Source organism: Rhincodon typus, chromosome 16 (assembly GCF_021869965.1).
Source record: "Rhincodon typus isolate 14 chromosome 16, sRhiTyp1.1, whole genome shotgun sequence".
In the NCBI taxonomy this organism is placed as follows: domain Eukaryota; kingdom Metazoa; phylum Chordata; class Chondrichthyes; order Orectolobiformes; family Rhincodontidae; genus Rhincodon; species Rhincodon typus.
This window is the reverse complement of record NC_063347.1, coordinates 31,499,303-31,521,448: the sequence shown is the minus strand read 5'-3', so window position 1 is coordinate 31,521,448 and position 22,146 is coordinate 31,499,303. Positions and strand designations below refer to the sequence as shown.

Sequence of the window (22,146 nt, the reverse complement as noted above, 5' to 3'; positions counted from 1 at the left end):
GCTTGGTAATCATAGGTGATATTCATTTCCAACATGTGAAGATTCTCATTATGGTGTAAATCAAACAGAAGTTGAAAACTTTATCACACCTCCCAGTGGAACTTTGCTGGCTGGTTTAATTGTCCTTGGGTAAAATGTTAATTTTAGTTCAGAGTGTCTTTTGTTTAACAAAAACAGAAATTGCTGGAAAAACTCAGCAGGTCTGGCAGCATCTGTCAAGAGGAATCAAAGTTAACATTTCGGTTCCAATGACACTGCCTCAGTTCTTTTGGTTTTTATTCTGTCTTTTGTTTAATCCAGCTTGCCATGGTTGAAGTCTGTGAGAATCAGACAAACAAACATAAAACTCCAGTGTCCTGGAGGTGCAGATCTTCAGTTGCATGAGCAAATCAATGTAAAGAATGAAATATCAATGCAACATCGCATATAGTGAGGAATCAAAACACCTCATTGTTGAGGAGAAATGCATGTATTCCTCTAGGTCTCTTAGACTGAATACATACAGTACTCAGAAAATGGGGGAGAATGTCAGGAAAATTTCCAAAGCTTTTCAAAAGTGTGAAGCAAGACTATCTCATTAATTTGCAAGAAGTTGCTAAACTCATCTTGCTTGCATACCCTAGGAAAATTCTTCACCCTTTGAGGTGAAGAGTTGCATTAAAATTTCAGTTAAACAGCATGATTGGAAGTGGGGTCAAATTGACACTGACTGAGTTTACACCTTGGTACTCGAGTCTATTAACTATTCCCAACAAAATGGAGAACTAAGACTATGTGTGGATTTCACTCGTTTAAAGGAGTTAGAAGGGACATCCATCCCATTTTGTCTGTCGATGATAGTGTAGCACAATTGGCAACAAACAGGTTTTTCACAGTACTGGATACCAACATTGTGTTCTGGGAGATACCCTTAGACCAAGAATCAAGATTGCTGACATTATTTATCATGTCATACATGTGGCATCCCTTCAACCATCTACCCTTTGGTATCTCCTCTGCAAGAGATTTTTCCAGAGGATAATGTCTAGAATCTTAGACAGGAAACAGGAAACCATCTGTTATGTGGATTATGTCCGAGAGATTTGCAAAACGAAGAAACAATGCTGACTCTCTAGTCACAATGTGTTGAATGGACTACAGAATGCAGGCCTTACAGTAACTGAGAAATGCCAATTTTTTCAAATGAAAATTGCATTCTTAGCACACAATATTAAAGGATAAAACATCACACTGGATCAAGGGAAGATGAGCGCTGTTCGCGAATGTCTGTCACCAAGGTTCGTAAAATTATGTACAGTGTTACTTAGACAAGAACCTAACTATCCCCAACCTAACTAGTTTTTGACAAGGCAGAAGACTCTTTGAAAAAGGCCAGTAATTGTATTGGAATCAGGAACAGGTTGCAGCTTTTGAAAGGATTAAAGAGAAACTACTTTCTACTGATTTAGTAATACACCACATTTCAGGCTTATTCACTTTAATAGCTTTGGATGCATTATACGCAGGACTAGGAGCAGTCCTTACTCAACAACAAACTGACAGAGCACAAAAACTGGTATGTTTCATGCCAACAGCTTTGAATAGAGACATGCAAGCATAGAGAAGGAAGCGTGAAAAGTTAAAGGGGATGTGAAAGGTTCGCAGAATGCTTCATGGTACTGAAATTCCAGATCAAGATGGGCTGTAATTCTTTGAATATGTTATTGGGATCAAAATAAACCTCAAAATGTGTCAATGCATACAAAAATTCAGGTTAAGGCTGATGACATATAATTATGTTATCATCTATGATGTATAAGAATCCAGACTGAGAATTATTTCTACTCAATTACAGCAATGCCACATCGTTGGACAATCTGTGGAATTGTCATTGAGAGGGAGCTTAAAGTGGATGTGCCAGCTTTCGAACATGCACTCAAACCAAACAAAACTTCTCACAATCACAACAAGGAAAATCAATTCCAGAACAGCTACTGACAAAACCAGAAGAGGTGGTACAACACTAGATATTAGGTGTCAACCTTTAAAGCCAGGGCAGAAAGTCTAATTAAGGGACAGGAGATAAGTTGACACAGTCATCAGACATCTTGATCGACCAAGATCTTATTTTGTTCAAATGCTTGAAGGACACTCAAGGAGGAATAGCCAGTCACTAATCTTACTTGAACCATGAAGCGAGACCAAATATGAATATTACAAGATACGGAACAGCCATGTTTGTACTGCAACAGATAGTGTACAGAGTGGTAAAACTGTAAAGACATAATAAAACACCATTGCCCTCGTGTTGAAATGAAATGAATCATATCAGGATATCTAGACAGAATTTCAGATCATCTCAATCTTGGAGGTTCAGACTTTGTGGAGCGCGTTAGGAGGTGAAGGTAGTGATGATAATTGCTGCAGTGATAATGGTAATAATGTTGTTAATAATGGCATTCATTATTACATAAACTATATATGCAAATAAGTAAGCAAAAGTAAACTAAGTAGAGAGAAACTTGGAGGAGATATGATATAATGACATTCATGTAAATCATGACTCTAACATTAGGAAGATAGAAGACACCTGTCGAGAATGAGCATCTGAAAAGAGAGATCCTTGATACCAGATGAAAGCTATGAGAAGTTATTATGTACAAATGTAAATAAAGGAGTGTTACTGTGCATAAGTTGTTGAAGATCCTTGCCTCGAGGTAAGGAGCAAGAAGCCTCAGGTGCAGTTTATACACCTAGATATCCACAGCCTGAGATACTCTAGATTGGTATATCAATGCGCAAGTAGCGGTAGTGGCTTAAAGCACAGGTTAAAGCAAAGGCCATGGTATCAGAGTACTCAGAAATCATAAAATGATTTGGAAGAGTCAACATTGCTCAATGAAATGGAAATCATGCTTGAGTTAAATCTGTTAAGAGATGTTACACACAATGTATCAAATTGATCAGAAATAGACTATTCAGTCTTTTGATCCTGCTCCACCATTCAATAAGATCAGGGTTGATTTGTTTCTACTTTGAATTCACACTGCCATCTCCACTACATCCTGGTAACCCTCAATTCCCCTGCACAACAAGAATCTATCCACCTCTGTCTTAAAAATATTCAATGACAAAAATAAAAATTGCTAGAAAAGCTCAGCAGTTCTGGCAGCATTTGTACAGAGAAATCAGAGTTAATGTTTAAGGTCGAGTGACCCTTCCACTGACCTTGTCTCCACTGCCTTCTGAGATAGCGTTCCAAAGTCTTGCCACCCTCTCAGAGAAAAAGAAATCCTCATCTCTGTTTTGAAAATGTTTAAAACAGTGCTCTCTAGTTCTGGCCTGGCCCACAAAATTAAATATCCTTTTCACATTCCACCTTGTTAAGACCATTCAGGATCTTACACACTTGAATCAAGTCAGCCCTTACTCTTCTAACTCCAGTGGAAACAAGTCCAACCTGTCCAACCATCCTTTTAATCCAATTAGTCCAGGTATCAGTCTTGTAAATCTCCTTTGAACTGTCTCAAATGCATTTATATCTTTCCTTACATAAGGCAACTAAATTGGCACACAATATTCTAGATGTGGGTCTGAATTTTAGTTTTTTTTTGGCTATGTCTGAGTTGTGCAATCTTTTTTGATGGATTATTGCCGTGGCACCTTATGAGTTTTTTGTTGTTACTTAACAAACTCGGCCCATTAACTACTTACTCTGGCCCTATTGTTATAAAGCAGAGGTTGGCTCCCTTCTGAGAACAAAAACCATAACACCCAAAGAGGAGCACCTCACCCTATAATCTGTGAAAGGAGTGGAAAAGTGGTGTAACCTGCCCTTCAGCAACTTCTAGTGGTTAAACAAAATAAATCCCTGACACTCACTTTACAACCAAAAAGTAACAATTTTTTATCTAATTCTTACCAGGGAACAAATTAACTAAATTATTAGCAAACTGAATAAATCCCTTCTAACTACTAACTATTCCCGAATAAAACAAGATTCTAATCGTATGCTGTTCCAATAAATATAAGTCCTACTTATATAAAATAAAATAAAAAACTAGAATTGAGTGTCTCAAAATTACAGCCAGGTTACTTGTCTTCTGGAATGCTCTGTGCCTTCTCCAAATGTTCTATCAGGAATACGTTCTCTGTGAATTTTTCTGTCAGGAATCTTAGCGAGGAGTGCCGTGGTACTGTTGTGAATAGATGGTGCTTTCTCCAAGAGCTGAGAGCTTTTATCTCCAGCAGATGGCATTTCACTCTCCTGTCTTTGCCCAACTGCTCCCGTTTTTTATACCGTTGATGACCAATCAATATTTTTTACAATAGGTTTGGTCATATGTTGTCAAAACCATCTGATTTACATTTAATTGGTTTTTTGGTATCAAAAGTGTCTGGTTCGAATTGATTGGCTAAATTCAAAACTTGTTGTCTTGATAACAAAACAAAACTGCTGCTTGGCCTATGAACTGTTTGGCCTTTTGATACAAATGTTTCAATTCATGTGCACCTGCAAACCCACAAGCTGCTGCCCACAGATAGCCTTTTTGAATCTCTAAGCGTAGAAAAGCACATCGTCTTTTAAAGGAACCACGAACTGCTTTCTCCCTTGCATTTTACAAATACCGATATTTTACAAACATCAAATTCTAAAGTCCTGCCTCCCAATCCACAACTACTCTCCTTAACTTCGCAATACTATGACATCTGATGTCCAATTCTAGCCTTATCTTACCACAGGCACTTCGGTGGATATCCTGGAATTCAGTGGCATCCCTTCCACCTACACTATCTTTAAAATCCTGTTGTGCACCCAGACCCATGCCCTGTCTCTGGAGCTGCCCTATGTGGCCCCTAATATTTGCCCCAGACATGGCAGACAGGGGAAATTGGCATCCCACTTTGTGGGCAGTGCCCTAGAGATCTTGCTGAATATAGTGGTGCAGAGGCAAGATTTCCTCTTCGCCCAAGGCCAGCAGTGGAGGACACAACACCAGACTGTGTCAGCTGGTCTAAGGTTACCACTTGGGTTAAAGCAATCTCAGCTGGAGGAACGTACAGCAAGGAAGGAAGAAGGTCAATGTCCTTCAATACTCTGCCAATGTAAGTGCCATCATCTCTGTGATACTTCACACTCATTGTATCTCTGCTACTCTGCCCATTTCACCAAAACTAATGCTCTATCACTCTCACTATTGCCTGCAACATCTTGCATCACTTGCCCTCATCAACCCTAGTCCCATGACACCAATAACCCTGCATGCCTTTTGCACTGCTTACTTACCTGCTATCACAAAATAAGGGGACTTATTTAAGAATAAGTTGAGAATTTCTTTACTTAAGGTTTGTGAAATGTTGCAATTCCCTATTCCTATTTCAGTTGGAAATGGCAGAACTATTAAGAAATATGGACAAAAGAATCACTAATTAAATGCCGCTCTGATTTACAAATTAGGTTAACAGTAGTGACAGAATTAATTGAGCATACTGAAGGAAAGTGGAATTGACCTCTGGATAGAAAGAAAAACAGCTACTGAAAATAAGATTGGACGTAATGAGTATGGTAAAGAAATTGAAAGGGTAATAGAGAGATTAGCAGGACAGAAATGGTCTGCAGGCAGACAGATGAACACTCAATTCACATACACTGCTGTGTGATACTAAGTCAAGGACAGGAGTGCACTCAACTGTAATGAATGGCAAGTGAATAGCGCACAATTTTCAAACAATGGCAAAAACAAAAGCATACCAAAAAAAATCATTATAAATAAATCATCTTCCATGTGTATTTTCTGCAGTCTATCCCTATGAATAGGTAGGCTGGTGTTGTCTTCCTTAGAACAAAGATGGTTGAGGGGGTCCTGATTGAGGTGTACAAAGTTATGAGCCATACAAAGGGGGAACCTTCTCTCCTTAGTAGAGTGGTCAATAATCAGGGAGCATAGCCGTAAGGAAAGGAGCTGAAGGTTTAAAGGGGATTGGATGAAAAATATTTTCAAGAGGCCAGAGTGTGTCTGGAATTCAATGCCTGAATGTATGATAGATGCACGAACTGTCGAGATATTTAATAAGTATTTAGATAAGCATTTGAAAAGCCATAGCATACAAAACTATGGTCAGGTGCTGGAAAATGGGATTAGAATTAAAATATTCAATCAGATAAGCAATTGCTCTGTCATGAATGATGTAAGGTTTTGAATGTTGTTGCACCTAAAGCAATTGGTTGATTATTCAGTCACATTCTTCACTTGAACTCTGAAGATGGCAGCGCAAAACGTTCTGAAGGTGTGAAGGTGAACCACGCCCCTCAGAGTATGCACAGTTTTTTCACCCATAATGGTGATGTAACTAATACAGATTTACTTTTGGTCAAGGGTCGGCTCCTAAAATGTTAATAGTTATGACATTGAATGCCAACAGGAGATAATTAGACTTCTTCAGTTGGAAGTGTGTCACTGTGTCACTGTGGCTGAAATATTGTCAAGATCCTGCTGTAGGTTTGCATGAGCTACTTCATTATGAATGGAGATGAATGCTGTGTAATCATTAACAAATCGCTTCAGCCACCATCTTATCATGTCATTGTAGTTCAATGATAAATCAGATAAGATGTTGTACTTTGGACACTTCCCTGTGAAACTCCTCCTGTGCATCTGGCCTCCAAAAGCTACATCGGTTTTCCTTTTAGCCAATTATAACTCCAGTCACAGCAATATATTCTGTTCAATGCCGAAGGACAACAGCTCTGTTAGAACATTTTGGTCTAATTTCATGCTGAATGTTGTCTGAAAGTCAAAAGTAGTATCTCTGGCATTCAGCTTTCATTGATGTCTGGGACAAGACACTGGTAAGGTCAAGAGTTGCGTGGTTCTGATCTAATCCAAACAGGTTTATTGGTGGAAAGGTATCATTCGAATGTGCTATTGGTGATTACTTCCATTACAGTATTTCAGATGATGCACATTTCTGAGAATACAAATTTTCAAAGTGGAATCCCTAACAAAACTAGAATTAATGGGAATCACTGGACAAAGTCTGTGCTGGTTTGTAGTTGTGGTTATTGGAGGTCAGCCATCTCAACTCCAGGACATCTATGCAGGAGCTCCTCAGGGAAGTGTCCTGGGCCGAACCATTTTCAGCTGCTTCATCAATGACCTTCCCTCCATGATAAAATTCAGAAATTCAAAGATCTTTAGACGGCACCTTCCAAATCCACGATTACTTCCATCTAGAAAAACAAGGGCAGCAATTATATTGGAACACCATCACTTGCAAGTTCCACTCAAGGCCACTCACTATCTTGACTTGGAAATATATCACTGCTCCTTCACTGCTGCTGGGTAAAAATCCTGGAATTACCTCCCTCAGAGCATTGTGGGCCTACCTACAGCACGTGGACTCGAGCGGTTCAAGAATGCAGCTCACTAGAACCTTCTCAAGGTGCTCTAGGGATGTGCAATAAATGCTGGTCATCTTGTGACTCCTAAGTCCCACAAGTGGGGAAATAATTACATTGAGATTCGTAAAAACACCCAAGCAGCTTGTAAGGACATCACATTATACCCTTCAATGGGTTTCATATTTATTAGTTGTCTGACATAATATATCTATGGGAAAGGTGCTCTGAACTAAACGATGTAATTGTAAAGGTGATTCAGGAACAAAGAGATTTGGAGTGTACACATACAAATTTTCAAATGTGGCGGGAAAAGTGATAAAGATGCTAAAATACATGGTAACTTTGGCTTCATAAATTGAGAAATAATACACAAAAGCAAGAAAGTTATGATAAACCTTTATAAAGTCTGGTATATCTCAGATGGAACTTTAGGCTGGATTTTATCCTGGTCTTCCAGAACCCAATCTCAGAATTGAGTAGGTCCTATGAGCACACACTTGATCGAACAGTACCCATGTCTGACTTACTGCCTCCGTTATCTGTTTGATACAGTGGGTTCAATCAGAAAGCTACCAGCTCTGGAGCCTTGGCAGCCATGATGAGAGAGATGGACACTGCTGAGGCAATGTGGGAATTGTGAAAGCCCAACACAGAGACACCTTCAGATATATTCATGCTATTACAAACTGAGGAAAATTTAAATTGTTAAGGTGCCTCAAATGGAGCAAAACCTTTCCATTCATAACCCTGTAATTGGGGCTTGGAACCTCTGGTTCTGTTCTCTGGCAGTAAAATACAAGCAAGGCTGCAAATTCATACCTAATCGGGGACTTAATCAATTTAATTGCTTGCCTCCTTCTATGATGTGTATAGCTTATTTTGTTCCCCAACAGGCCTTGGAAAACATCCCCTTCAGTCGGAATGCATTGGGAAGGATCTTGACATGGCTTACCACTATTTTTCCATTTCTACCCTATCCCTGCCTTCAGCCCCATTTCCAAGAACAGATAAATTTTGGCCCATTGTGTTCAATTCTGGCACCACATTGCATAACCACAATCTTCCTGTCAAGATTAATTGGAATAGCACCAGGTTTGAGAGACTTTTACATAGACAAATTGGGGAAGCTGGGCATATTCTCCTCAGGGCGAAGAAAAATAACTGAAGATTTAATAGAGGTCTTTCAAATCTTAAAGGCTTTGACACAGCAAATGAAGTCAAAGTGTTTTAATTGGCAGAATGGAATCCAATAAGCACAGCTTTAGGTAGAACGACTAGTTACTTAAAGAATTTATTTTTATGCAAAGTGTTATTGTGATTTGAGTAGCACAGCCTCAAAGGATTATATAAGCAAGTTCAGTAATGAAATTCAAAAGTGCATTAGATAAATATTTGAAGGGAAAGCTGTTCACAGGCTATGGGAGAAAAAGCAGAGGAGTACACCTAACTGAGTATCTTCTTCAAAGAATCGGCACAGGCATGATGGTTCAAATGCAGCTCTGTATTATATCATTTCATGATAAAAATAAAGAAATCTCTTTCAAAATATTGAGAAACGCATTGGGTTTCAAATGTTAGGACAGAAAAAATCAGGGAGCTGTTGTAAAAGAAATTCGAGTCTAACTCAACAGCTTTTGGACCTGCAGAACAATCACAGGAGTTGATCCCCAACACCCCACATCTCCCAATGTTACACATTTTAAAACTTGCTTCAGTGAAAGGATAGCACCTTTCACATCTTGTTTGTCCAGTCTCTCAATGCACTCTTCCAATTGAGGAAATCAGATTTGAATTAACCCTTAATATTGCATTGACTTCGTAATAATCAATACAGTCTTTGTGACCCATGTAGTTCTGTCACCATCACAATAAGTGAGCTCCAACTCTCCAGCTATTGTCACTCAGTTCAGTAATATCATTGTTCATCTTGAATTTATCTTCTCTCCTCACTTGAGTTAATCTTTCTGGATTGAGATTGTAGTCATGATGTTTCATGGCTAAAACAACCGCTCCATTAATAGCATGGCCTATTTACACATATCAATTTATGAGTCTGTGTTTGCTTTAGAAGTCACTTTGATATTTTTCTGGAGATAGCATAATATTCCATTTAACTTTTTACTCAATATTATTCAATCTGATTACTAGAGGATCAACATTTCAATTTCAATTCATTTTCAAATTCTTCTGATACTTTTATTTCACTTCCTATTTTTTCACCACTGCAAACACACTTCTACGCTATCTTCCTGGTCGATAGTATCTCAATAAAATATTAATATGATACACATGCTGAATTTTCCCCATTTACAGAATTCTTGACATAATTCACGTCATTGCATTTCTTTTTGATTTGGTAAGGTCCAATGAACTGAGCTTTTAATAGTCTCTCAGAGACAGGTAATAATGCTAAAACATTGTCTCCAGTAACAAAAGTCTGAGCTTTGACATTTTTATGTGCTCTCATTTTCAGTTTGGCCAACTCACAACCTTTGGTTCATTTTTTTCAGAAACCTGACACTTCAGTCAATAGTGTAGTCTTTGAGTTTTGATGTATAATTTTTTCTTTCATCAATTTAAGGGATCCACTCACTTAATGCCTTTTACAGTTCAAATCCTGTGGATTCATTAGAGGCAACCCTAATAGCAAATGATAAAAAGTAGCCTTCAATCAAAGCCATGAAGACATTCTTGACAATTATGTCTAATTATGATCTGTCATGCTTGATGCTGTCTTTACATTGGTCCTTGAATCTGCGGATGATAAGGTAAAGACATAAATTATTTAATTTCCAAAAAATTCAATATTTATTTGAATATTTATGATATAAAATTTATTATATTACTTTCAGTAGTCAGTGTCTTATAAAAAATTGAGCTAACTTTTCCACTGCTGTTTGTTGCCATAATTTTTCCTAATGGCACTACCTCAGGAATACTTGTTAAAACATCCATTACGGTCAAAAGATAAACTGAAACCTATTACTGATTATTGTGTAGCATGCCTACCTATTTTTTAAGGCTCACAAATGCAAGTCCAGGCAACTTGTCATGGTTGCTAGCGATGGACGGCAAAGGGTGTGGAAATTTTGCTGTACTGCACCGACCTGTGTCAATGTAACATCTATACCATATACCAGCAGCTTAAGTGGCAAGTACACAAAATGGTGTTTGAACTAAATAGCCATGTTTCAAAGCTTAAGAGGATCATTCCTCAATCAAGGGGGCTATTGTCATTCTGACACACTCAGTGAAGAATGTCATCCAATTTTCAACCCAGGGCCTGGGACATGGTCACTCACTGGGTTGGTCGGGAGTTTCATATTTTTACAGTCCAGGGGTCAGGTCATGGTCAGTCCTGAAATTCCACTGCATCCAGTCTGGGCTGTAGTCGCAAGTCAGGCAGGAAGCTGATACAAATATCATTCAGAGGTGGAGCACAATTGGGGCTGTCATTCCAGTTGGTCAGGGTTTCAGCTGATCATTCAAGTTAAAGGGATATGATAGGGATAACTTCTGGGGTGGGCCAGTTGCAGAAGTCAATTGTAGGGTTTGGAGGCAGCATGCTGGGATGCAGAGGGGAAAATAATTTTAACTGGGGACATCTCAACATTTAAGGGAGCAGACAATGTTGGATATGAGAATGCATGTTACTATGGGATGCATAATCATCGATGGTCAATACCACCATGTTTTTGATTGGGGACAGGGTAAGGGGTTGGTGGTGAAGAACAGTATATCACAATGGTTGGCATAACTAAACTGTAGGCTTGGGGCTCAGGGTAATTTGGAAAGATGAAGATTGTAAGAGACCACATATTTCATTTTTGGGACAGTGAACTGAAATAGAATTTGTGTTGCTATAACTGAAAAACAGGAACTGAATTGTAGTGTTAATAAGCTGTAAGTGTCAAGAGCAGAAGAATGAATGAAGTATCCAGAGACTAGAGACCAGAAGCATCCATTTCTCACTCTCTCTCTTTCTCACTCTCTTTTTCTCTTTATGGGGAAAAGACAGAAATACCAAGAAAACTTTAAGGAAAATACACAGAAGAAGAAAATCTAAGTTCACCTGATCAACCACTGAATTGAAGGACAATTGTCACCCTATAGATAACAGCATATCATAATTGCAAAAATCAAAAACACATTGAGGAAACTGTACTTTTGATATTTGGAATTTTGTTTACCTTGTCTATTATTATGCCAGTGTTATAGTGTTAAACAGTTTGCCCTTTTTCTGTCTTAATCCTGATTGATTGTATTCATACTTGGAGTGTTGAGCAGGCATAGTTTAGGTTGCATCTATGAGAAATTCTTTCTTTTCACTTGTTGAAGTTGTGTGCTCCAATAAACGTGTTTTTTTTTTCTGTTACTGAGTACCAGCCAGTCACGCAATTGTTCATTTTGATGGTCTTAGTGGGATTTCATACATTTGTACATTTTAAGATGGCTTGTGGAACTGTGGGCCATGATTATAAGGGCACTGTTCATTAATCAGGCACTATGGTATCAAGGTTAAAATATCTGTAATCATAGACTGCTGCATGAAACGCATGAAGTGATGATGTGGAATACAATTCCTGGCCACTTGACCATGTAATTAGTCAGATTGATCACAATCATATCTTTGAGGCGGATATAATTACAGGCAAACTTCAAAGTGTCACCAGTCTCAGAGGCTGCACCAGGGCATGAAGCTGGTTTCCTCCCACCTTCCACCTTAAGTATTTGACAACATATTATTTGCAAAGCTGCCTTTGTTGAATCACATTGGGTTTGAAGGACATGTTATCAACAGTCTATCAGCATTTACCATCTCTTACTGTATTGATATCAAATCCCGGAGTGGATCTGAACGCACAACACGCCGGACTGCTACTAACTGAGTTTATTCCTAAGCGAGCACTATCTGGTGGTACATCTTCAAAATGCAACTCATCTGTCAACATGGAACAAAAGCAGAAAATCAACAGAAACGCCCTTCAGTTTGGAGCTGGGCGCACGCGCGCCGTCTACAAACGGTCAGCCTGCAGCGTCCGTGTCACCATGACAACCGCCGAGGTTCCTCTGAGAGCGGCGCTCCTCGCGCTCTGATTGGTTCAATGGGCAACAAGTGCAAAATGGAGGTTGAGGCTGTGAGGTGTTGTTCACAAATGGAAAGGATTGTTTCTGTGCATTTCCTCCATTAGATTCTTACAAAGCTTTCTGAACGTTTTGCAGCATGTTCAAGAACGAGTATCAGGTAATGTTCCAATACTGTGCTCTTTGGAAATCACGAGAATAATACACAACGTACCTTATTCATGAAGGAAGTTTCAACCACAACATACATTTATCAGTTATGTTAAGGCAATGGCATCATGTTTAAGAGCTAACCGGTCGTGACCTTTTATTTTACCCACTGCAATGTTTTATCCTTGCACACTAGAACTTTTCTCTGTAGTTAGTGTTGGGTGTTTCCATGAGCAGTCACTGCTTTGTCAGTTTCCTTCACTTCTGTAACCCTGTGTTTGTCAACTACTTGCTTTTTCAAAGCGGAAAACAAACCTATGGCTTTTTTTTAAAAGGGAGGACCATTTGTAGAAATCTTCAGCTCACAAGGTAAAGATCCAGTTGCAAAATGGAAGCTTTGCGGCAGTCCAGCGGTCCAAAAAGTAAGTTACTAGTTATCAATAGTGCTGAAATTTATTGATTTTTTTTCTTTATAAAGAGTTAGAAGGGTTTTCGAAATACATACTTTAAACCTTTTTATTCACCAACAGTGTGGATTTACAATTGGATCCCAATGCGTTTCAAATTTATAGAATGTTGCAAACTTTGTAAGTGAAAAATAATCCAAAAGCAGATGCGTTCTCCGATTATCATGAGAAGAGTTATTGGTGGAAGAAGGAATAGGAGCGGTTTGAACAGTGGGGGGAAAAAAATCAACAAAATAAAGAAAACCAAAGTAAATTACGGCCGATGCTGGAAACCTGAATCAAAAGCAGAAATTACTGAAATATTGTCATCAGGAACCATCTTTCATAAACGAAGTTCACGTTTCAATTTGATAATTGTTCATTGAATTGGATAATAAGAGTTTGGTCATCAGAATTAAGATCATAAAATACCGACATTATTTATAATGTGATGCCTTTGGTGATCACAGGATGTAGATACTGCTGTTATGTCATTTTCACGTCGTCTTCTTGAAAAACAGCACTATTTACATCCATAAACATCTGCGTAGCCAAAGAGACAACTGCCACACTGCTGGACGAATCAGGATGGCAAACACCCCACAACACCAACAGTATCAACAAGGACAGCACCCTGACACTGCTGGATCTGTGCCTCACAACCCACTTCAACAACTGTATATTCAAACAAATCAATAGAACACCAATGGGATCCCTAATATTAGGACTGATTGCAGAAGCAGTAATGCAAAGGTTAGCATGGGCAGTGCTTCCCCCACATACAACCCAAACTCTGGGTCTGCGATGTAGATGACACCTTCATTTTATCAAACGCACAAGACTAGAAGAAACCCACTGACACATAAACAACATCCTCGCCGGAATAAAATTCACAAAAGAGAGCAATAATCGACTACCCTTCCTCGACATAATGGTAGAAAGTAAAAACAACAGGGATCTCCAGACTAGCGTATACAGAAAGACCACGCTTATGGACCAGATACTTAATTACACCAGCAACCACCCCAACACCCATAAACGGAACTGCATCAGGACATTATTCAAACGAGCTACAACACACTGCAGCAACCCAGAATTACGCAAAGCAGAATAGGAGCACTGAAATGGAGTTTTTAAAAGGAATGGACACCCAAAAAGCACAATCCACCATTACCTCCACGACAGACCACAACAAGAAGACACAACCTGGCCATACACAGTAGTCACCCTACTGTTCATCAGAGACAATAGCAGAGATGACCACAAGACTGCTAAGACCCCTAAGTATCAGGATAGCCCACAAACCAACCGCCACCCTGCAACAGCGACTGACAAATGTAAAGGATCCCATATCCACAACCAATTAAAATAACATAATATACAAAATACCATGCAAAGTCTGCAAGAAATGTTACATAGGCCGAACTGGAAGAAAACTGACAATAAGGATACACAAACACCAACTAACCAACAAAAGACATGACCAATTCTCACTGGTATGAATACACACTGACAAAGAAGGACACAAATTTGACTGGGACAACACATCTGCAATAGCACAAGCCAAACAAAGAAATGCCAGGAAATTCCTGGAGGCCTGGCATTCCAACCAGAACTCCATCAACAAACATATTCATTAGACCCAATATACAAACCACTGAAAAACAGAACCAGAAGTGATGCCAACCATCCCAGCAAACTGAGGCATATAAATAACAAGTGGGACAGAACACCAACACTTCACCGGAGGCGCACTGATGATGTTACCTAGCAGGGTGACGAAACGTCTGCAATCAAACACACGAGCTTGGCGAGCAAGTCTGCAACCTCATGTCAAAGGTTGAACGGTTTCCCACTCGTCCTGTTGGTTTACTTCACTCTGGCAGTGTTCTACATGCAGATAGGGTGGAGTGTTGAGGGAGGAAGATAGACAAGAGTGTTGGTGCAATGCCACAGTCGAATTTGATTCCTCTTTGCACATGTATTTGGTCTGTAATCGATCTGTTGGTCAGACAGTTGCACATCAAAGACCAAGAGCCAATCTATGCCAGCTGGAGGGAGCACTTTGAGGATCTCCTGAAACAAGGCACAGCCTTTGACACAAGTGCTGTCAACACCATCACGTTACACGTTACCTGTCGTATTCTCAGTGCACCACCAACCTACTGTGAGATCAAAAAATCCATTCAACAGCTGAAAAATAACAAGGCCCTCTGGCACAAATAAAATCCCTGAAGCATCAAAATACTGCAGAGGTGCACTCTTGACTTGAATCCATGACCTAATTTTCTTGTCTTGGAAGGAAGATAACATGCCAGGAGATCTCTGAGATGCCATAATTGTGACCATCTTCGAGAAATGAGACTGCTCTGACTGTGGAAATTAGAAGGATTTTCCTACTCTCCATCACAAGAAAGATCATCTTGAGAATCTTCCTTTGATTATCACCTCTTTGTGGTTGAAGAGCTCCTTCCTAAGTCTCAATGCACCTTTTGCCTATCAAGAGGCACAATGAACATGATTTTCCATTTGACAAATCCAAGAAAAGTGCAGGGAACGGAATCAACTCTGTACATGGCCACCTTCTATTTCTTGAAGGCATTTGACCTTGCCAACTATAACAGATTGCAGCAATTTGTCACTATTGTCTGCTTGCGTCACAATGGCATTCAAGCTGTGATGTTCACCAGTCAATAAGATCATGGCTAATCTGATTTACTTCACATTCCTGCCTATCCCTGATGACCTTTCACCCTGTTACTATCAATCTCTGCCTTTAAAAATACAGAATTTCCCATTGGAAGGTGAAATTTTTTTCCTTAGTCGTTCATGAGGCTTTCAAACTCTTTCCACTGCCTTTTCAGGAAGAGAGTCTTTTGAATATTTTGAAGATGGGGTGGATAAGTTCTTGGTGAGCAAAGGGTGAAGGGTTAGTGGAGCTACGAAGAATGTGTATTTGTGGTTACAATCAGATCAACCATGATCTTATTAAATGGCATACTGGAGTTGAGGTGCCAGACAGCCTATTCCTGTCCCTTGTTTGAATGTATGTATCTCAGTGCTCTGCAATTTCTCACAATTTGAATAGGCTAAAAAAAAATTCTTCCTGTCAAAATTTATAATTTCACATTTTCCCATGGTATAGTCTGTTTCCCAGATCTTTGCCCACTCATACAACCTGCCTATATCTCGGAGGTTGTAGACTTGCTCGCTGAGCTGGTGTGTTTGATTGCAGATGTTTCATCGCCCTGCTAGGTAACATCGTCAGTGCGCCTCTGGTGAAGCGTTGTTGTTCTGTCCTGCTTGTTATTTATATGCTTTGGTTTGCTGGGGTGGTTGGCATTACTCCCGGTTCTGTTTTTCAGTGGTTTATATATCGGGTCCAGTTCATTGTGTTTGTTGACAGGGTTCTGGTTGGAATGCCAGGCCTCCAGGAATTCACTGCCATGTCTTTGTTTGGCTTGTGCTATTATGGATGTGTTGTCCCAGTTGCATTTGTCCTTCTGTGTCCGTGTGTATTGAGACCGGTGAGAATTTGTCGTGTCTCTCGGTGACCAGTTAGTGTTCGTGTATTCTTATTGTCAGTTTTTTTCCCAGTTTGGCCTATGTAACATTTCTCACAGTCCTTGCATGGTATTTTGTATAATACGTTAGTTTTATTGGTTGTGTTTATGGGGTCCTTTACGTTCATCAGTAGCTCTCACAGAGTGGTTGTTGGTTTGTGGGCTACCCTGATACCTAGGGGTCTGAGTAAACTTGTGGTCATCTTTGATATGTCTGTGATGAACGGTCGGCTGATTAGTGTGTCTGGCCGTGTTGTGTTTTGTTGTGGTCTATTGTGAAGGTAGCGGTAGATTGTGCTTTTTGAGTATCCATTCCTTTTAAAAACTCCGTGCAAGTGCACCTGTTCTGCTTTGAGCCATTCCGGGTTTGTTGTAGCTCATCTGAATACTGTCCTGATGCAGCTCCGTTTATGGGTGTTGGGGTGGTTGCTGGTGTAATTAAGTATCTGGTCCGTATGTGTTGTCTTTCTGTATACACTAGTCTGGAGTTCCCCATTGTTCTTGCGTTCTACCATGATGTCTAGGAAGGATAGTTGGTTATTATTCTCTTCTTCTTTTGTGAATTTTATTCCGGTGAGAATGTTGTTTATATGTTGGTGGGTTTCTTCTAGTCTTGTACGTTTGATAATCACGAAGGTATCATCTATATAGTGGACCCAGAGTTTGGGTTGTATAATGGGGAACACTGTCTGTTCTAACCTAACCTTTGCATTACCGCTTCTGCAATCAGTCCTGATATTGGGGATCCCATTAATGTTCTGTTGATTTGTTTGAATATAGGGTTGTTGAAGGTGAAGTGGGTTGTGAGTCACAGATCCAGCAGTTTCAGGGTGCTGTCCTTGTTGATGCTGTTGGTGTTGTGGGGTGTTTGCCATCCTGATTCGTCCAGCAGTGTAGCAGTTGTCTCTTTGGCTACACAGATGTTTATGGGTGTTATCAGTGCTGTTATGTTGAAGGATATCATTATCTCATCCTCTTTTATTTTGGTGTCCTTGATGATGTTGAGGAATTTTTGGGAGGAGTGGATGGAGTGGGTAGTGTTGTCAACTGAGTATTTCAGTTTCAGTGATAGTAGGAACTGCAGATGCTGGAGAATCTGAGATAACAAGGTGTAGAGCTGATGAACACAGCAGGCCAAGCAGCATCAGAGGAGCAGGAAAGCTGACATTTCGGGCCTGGACCCTTCTTCAGAAAGACCCAACTTCAGTTGTAATTTTTTGGCTAGTCAATAAGTTAGTTTGCCTGGTAGTAAGAGAATGGGTCTGAGGGGGACCCCTGGCTTGTGTACCTTAGGAAGTCCATAGAAAGCGGGGTGTGTTGGCTTCCTCTGGCTTCATTTTTTGGCAGTCTTTCTTGCTGATATCTCCTGAGTTGTATAATTTCTTCAGGGTTGTTGTAATCTGGTTCTCTAACTGTGGTGTTGGGTCTATCGCCATCTGCTGGTAGGTGTCAGTATCTGCTAGTAGTGTGTTGGCTTTCTGGATGTATTGGGCTCTATCAAGGATTACTGTCATGCGTCGTTTGTCTGCTGGTAAGGTTACGATGTTTCTGTCTTTCTTGAGTCTTTCCAGGGCTTTCCTCTCTTCTGTGTTGAATGTGTTCCACTTACCTTTTCTGCTCAGTGTTGGGACTATTGTCTGTCTGGTCTGTTGTATTTCCTCCGTGTGTCCGTTGCTCTTTAGTGTCGATTCCAGCGCAGCTAGGAAATCAGTTTTTTTGGCGTCTCTCTTGTTATAAATCAGCTCGTGTACTAGGATGGTCTTCTCAGGGTCTGTAAGTGGTTGGTCCGAGATGTTCTTGATCCATGTTGCTGTGTTGTCCATGATGATGTTGTGGGTGAGTTTGGACAGTTTTTCTTGTAGAGCTATTCTTTTCTTTGTTCTAGTCTTCTGTTGTTGTATGGTAATGGATTGTTTCCATGTAGTTGTCCGTTCTTGGTTGTGTAAAGCACCTATCAACAATCCACAGGCCTGAAGAACAGCTGCACAGAATGGCCGCAGAATGATAAGGGTTGTGATCAACGATGCCCACAACCACCTCCACAAATGCGAGCGGGAAATTGGAGTACAAAGTGGACTGAATATCCGCAGGAATACATTTAAATCCCTTAATGCCTGTACACTTAACTCCATTTTTAACATCTGTAATCTGTGTCTACAATTCCCCGAGGATCTTAATTGATGCAAGTCAGGCCCATCTCTTCTATCCCGTGATCAATACCAGATTTGGACGAGCCTGGTACAAAGACTAATATCAGTATTTCTCAAGGATGTTTCTTATCAAACTGTCTCTATACAAGCAGCAGCTGCATTTTGTTTCTATTCAACAGGACTCTTTCATATACTCTTTGCAAGACCCTTTTGTGTGCTATCTTAATCTTATTACTTTGGATATACTCCTTCTATAAATGCTGCCTTTGCTGTAGCTAATAATTTAGCTTTAAATATCAAACTAGACAAGCTGCTGTTTCAGCTAAAAGTCTTCCCCAGCCGCTGTCAACTGAGAACCACTTCCTCAAACAACTCCAGTAAATTGATTAGATGTGATCTCCCCTTCAGAAAGCCATGTTGATTCTGCCTGATAATTTTAAACTTTTGCATGTGTCCTGCTATAATATCTTTAGCAAAAGGCATTTATGTTATTAATCTCCAAACTTGGGTGTTGCTTCATCCTGTTCTGTTCCAAAAATATGTTTCACTAGAACTTTTAAGGAACATATATTCAGAAGGTTTTCATGTTGTTTGGTTTACATCTCAAATACCATTTATTGTTTCAGGTTTTTGATAAAGAAGTGAAGAGCTACGTTTATATACTGGAAGGCAGCAGTCAGAGAAACAAGATGCAATTGCCTAAGGACAGCAAACAGTCACGTAAGTTAAGGAGCAACTTGTTCAAAGTGACCCGTTTATTATCACTTGCACATTATGTATACAGAATAACAATCAAGATAGAGGCTTGAAACTAATAGATAAAGCTATAAACACCAATAGTTTATTCATAAATAACTGTTTTGTTGTGTGGTATGAGAAGGTACTTTTATTTTCTGTTTAAGAAAAATCATCGGCAGTGCTTCAACGTTGAGCTATCTCTATGGGAAGAAGGAACTTGCAATTAAATATCAAAGGGTTTCAGATCTTGTTAGTGAAGGATAACCATTGGCATGTAAAATGTGAAAGATTTATATAAGCATTTACATGCCTTCAGAATATGTTTTCAAAGATAACCTTTAAATAAGGAGATGCAATATCTATGTTATATTAATAGTTAGAAATTATTAATTTGCCACCCTTTTATTTGGGAAAAGATGCAGACAAATAAACATGCAGTTTTTTTTTAAACAATTTATTGTGCCCTCATCATCAGAAATGATAACAATGAAATTAAACTAAAGCATGTGAGTTGTTTATACCACTGGATGCAGGCTTCCAGTCACAAAAATACACCTTGACCATTGCCCTTTGCTTCTTGTCACTCTGCCAATTCTGTATCCAATTTGCCAAATTTTCTTGGATCCCCATGGGCTCTTAGCTTCACACCCAGTATCCAGTGTGGGGCCTTATCAAAAGCCTTGCTGAAGTCCTAATAAACTAAATTGAATGCATTGCCCTCATCTACGCACCTGGTTACCTCTTTGAAAAATCCAATAAAATTGGTTAAATGTGACTCCCCTTACCTAACCATGCTGTCTATTCTTCATTACTTCCTGGCTCCCTGAGTGTAGATTAATTCTGTCTCTGAGTTGCTTCCAGCAGTTTCTCCACCACTGATTTTGGACTGACTGGCCTGTAGTTTCCTGCTTTATCTCTTGCTTCTTTTTTGAATAACAGTACCACATTGGCACCTCTCCTGTGGCCAAAGAGCAGTTGAAAATTATTCCCAACACCCCTGCTATTTCCACTCTTTCCTCACTTAGCTACTGGGATACATTTTCATCTAGCCCTGGATATTTATCTACTTATAAGCCTGCCAGACCACTTCGAACCTCATTTCTGTCAATGCTTACGTCTTTAAGTATATCATAGTCCTTCCCCCTTCAATGCTTAAGACTTTTTATTCTGCTAAGTAAGTTAGGACAAGTTGTATTCTGACCTTTAATTCTTTGCCTTTTTTTTTGTTCACTTGGTCTTCATCTTGTTTCTTTTTCTTCATGATGGGTTTCATTTAGCAATTCATTCCTTACTTTGGCACAATCTTTGTTTCTTCACTGTATCCCTTTTTTGACACTGGTCCCACTGAGCCTTTTATTTCTGAGGCCAATAAAGCAGGCTACAATGATCTATTTATACTTGTATAATTGACCCCATAGCATCACCCCTTTTAATGAAAAAGAGAGAGAACTTTTTGCAAAGTTCTGAACAGGACACATAGCTGAACTCTGACTACATGAAGTTCACTCAAGCAAATTGAATACAAGTGAGGCAGGAACAGAGGTGATTGTTTACAAAATTGGTGGTGTAGTGGACAGCCAAGAAGGTTACCTCTGAGTACAACGGGACCTTGGTCAGATGGAGTTTAATTTAGATAAATATGAGGTACTGCATTTTGGAAAGGCAAATCAGGGCAGCACTTATACACTTAATGGTAAGGTCCTGGGGAGTGTTGCTGAACAAAGAGACCTTGGATTGCAGGTTCATAGTTCCTTAAAAGTAGTCACAGGTAGATAGGGTAGTGAAGAAGGCGTTTGGTATGCTTGCCTTTATTGGCCAGTGCATTGAGTGTAGGAGTTGAGAGGTCATGTTGTGGCTGTACAGGACAGTTGTTAAGCCACTTTTCGAATCCTGCATTCAATTCTGGTCTCCCTGCTGCAGGAAGGATGTTGTGAAACTTTAAAGGGTTCAGAAAAGATTTTTAAGATTGTTGCCAGGGTTGGAGGGTTTGAGCTATAGGGAGAGGCTGAACAGGCTGCGGCTGTTTTCCCTGGAGCGTGGAGTGACCTTATAGAGGTTTATAAAATCATGAGGGGCATGGATAGAATGAATAGCCAAGGTTGTTTTCCCATGGTAGAAGAGTCCAAAACTAGAGGGCATAGGGTTAAAATGAGAGGGGATAGATTTAAAAGGAACATAAGCGACAACATTTTCACGCAAAGAGTAGTGCATTATGGAATAAGCTGCCAGAGGAAGTGCTGGAAGCTGTTACGATTACAACATTTAAAAGGCATCTGGATGAGTACATGCATAGAAAAATGTGGGCCAAATGCTGACAAAAGGGACTAGATTAATTCTGAATATCTGGTCGGCATGGATGAGTTGGACTGAAGAATCAGTTTCCGTGCTGTATATCTCTATGACTCAGTGAATCTAATTCACCAAGATGCAGACTGATCAATAAGAATGACCTTTGGGGCAGTTTGATTATGCATGTGAATCTAATCAATCATAAATGGAGACAATTTGATGTAATGAAGTTGTCTACATATTAACCCATGTGAGAGACATCACAGAGACTCTAGTTACTTTTAAGACAGAAGTCTTGAAGTTTATGAGCAGGTAACTGTACATATGCCGTCTGGGTTGTGTGC

The 22,146-nt window shown here is 39.7% G+C and overlaps 1 protein-coding gene across 3 annotated transcripts in view; it reads left to right on the top strand.

The window, feature by feature from the left end:
* cfap20dc (CFAP20 domain containing) overlaps positions 1 to 22,146 on the top strand; it is a 342,974-nt gene that overhangs the window by 27,250 nt on the left and 293,578 nt on the right. For 2 of the 3 annotated variants that reach the window (XM_048606448.1, XM_048606447.1), the window contains exons 1-3: positions 12,501 to 12,626; positions 12,952 to 13,038; positions 19,402 to 19,495. In XM_048606448.1, coding sequence (XP_048462405.1) covers positions 12,606 to 12,626; positions 12,952 to 13,038; positions 19,402 to 19,495 — 202 coding nt within the window. In that variant the 5' untranslated portion in view covers positions 12,501 to 12,605. Of the gene's footprint in view, positions 1 to 12,500; positions 12,627 to 12,951; positions 13,039 to 19,401; positions 19,496 to 22,146 lie in introns of those variants that run through there. The other variant, XM_048606449.1, reaches the window with a different exon arrangement.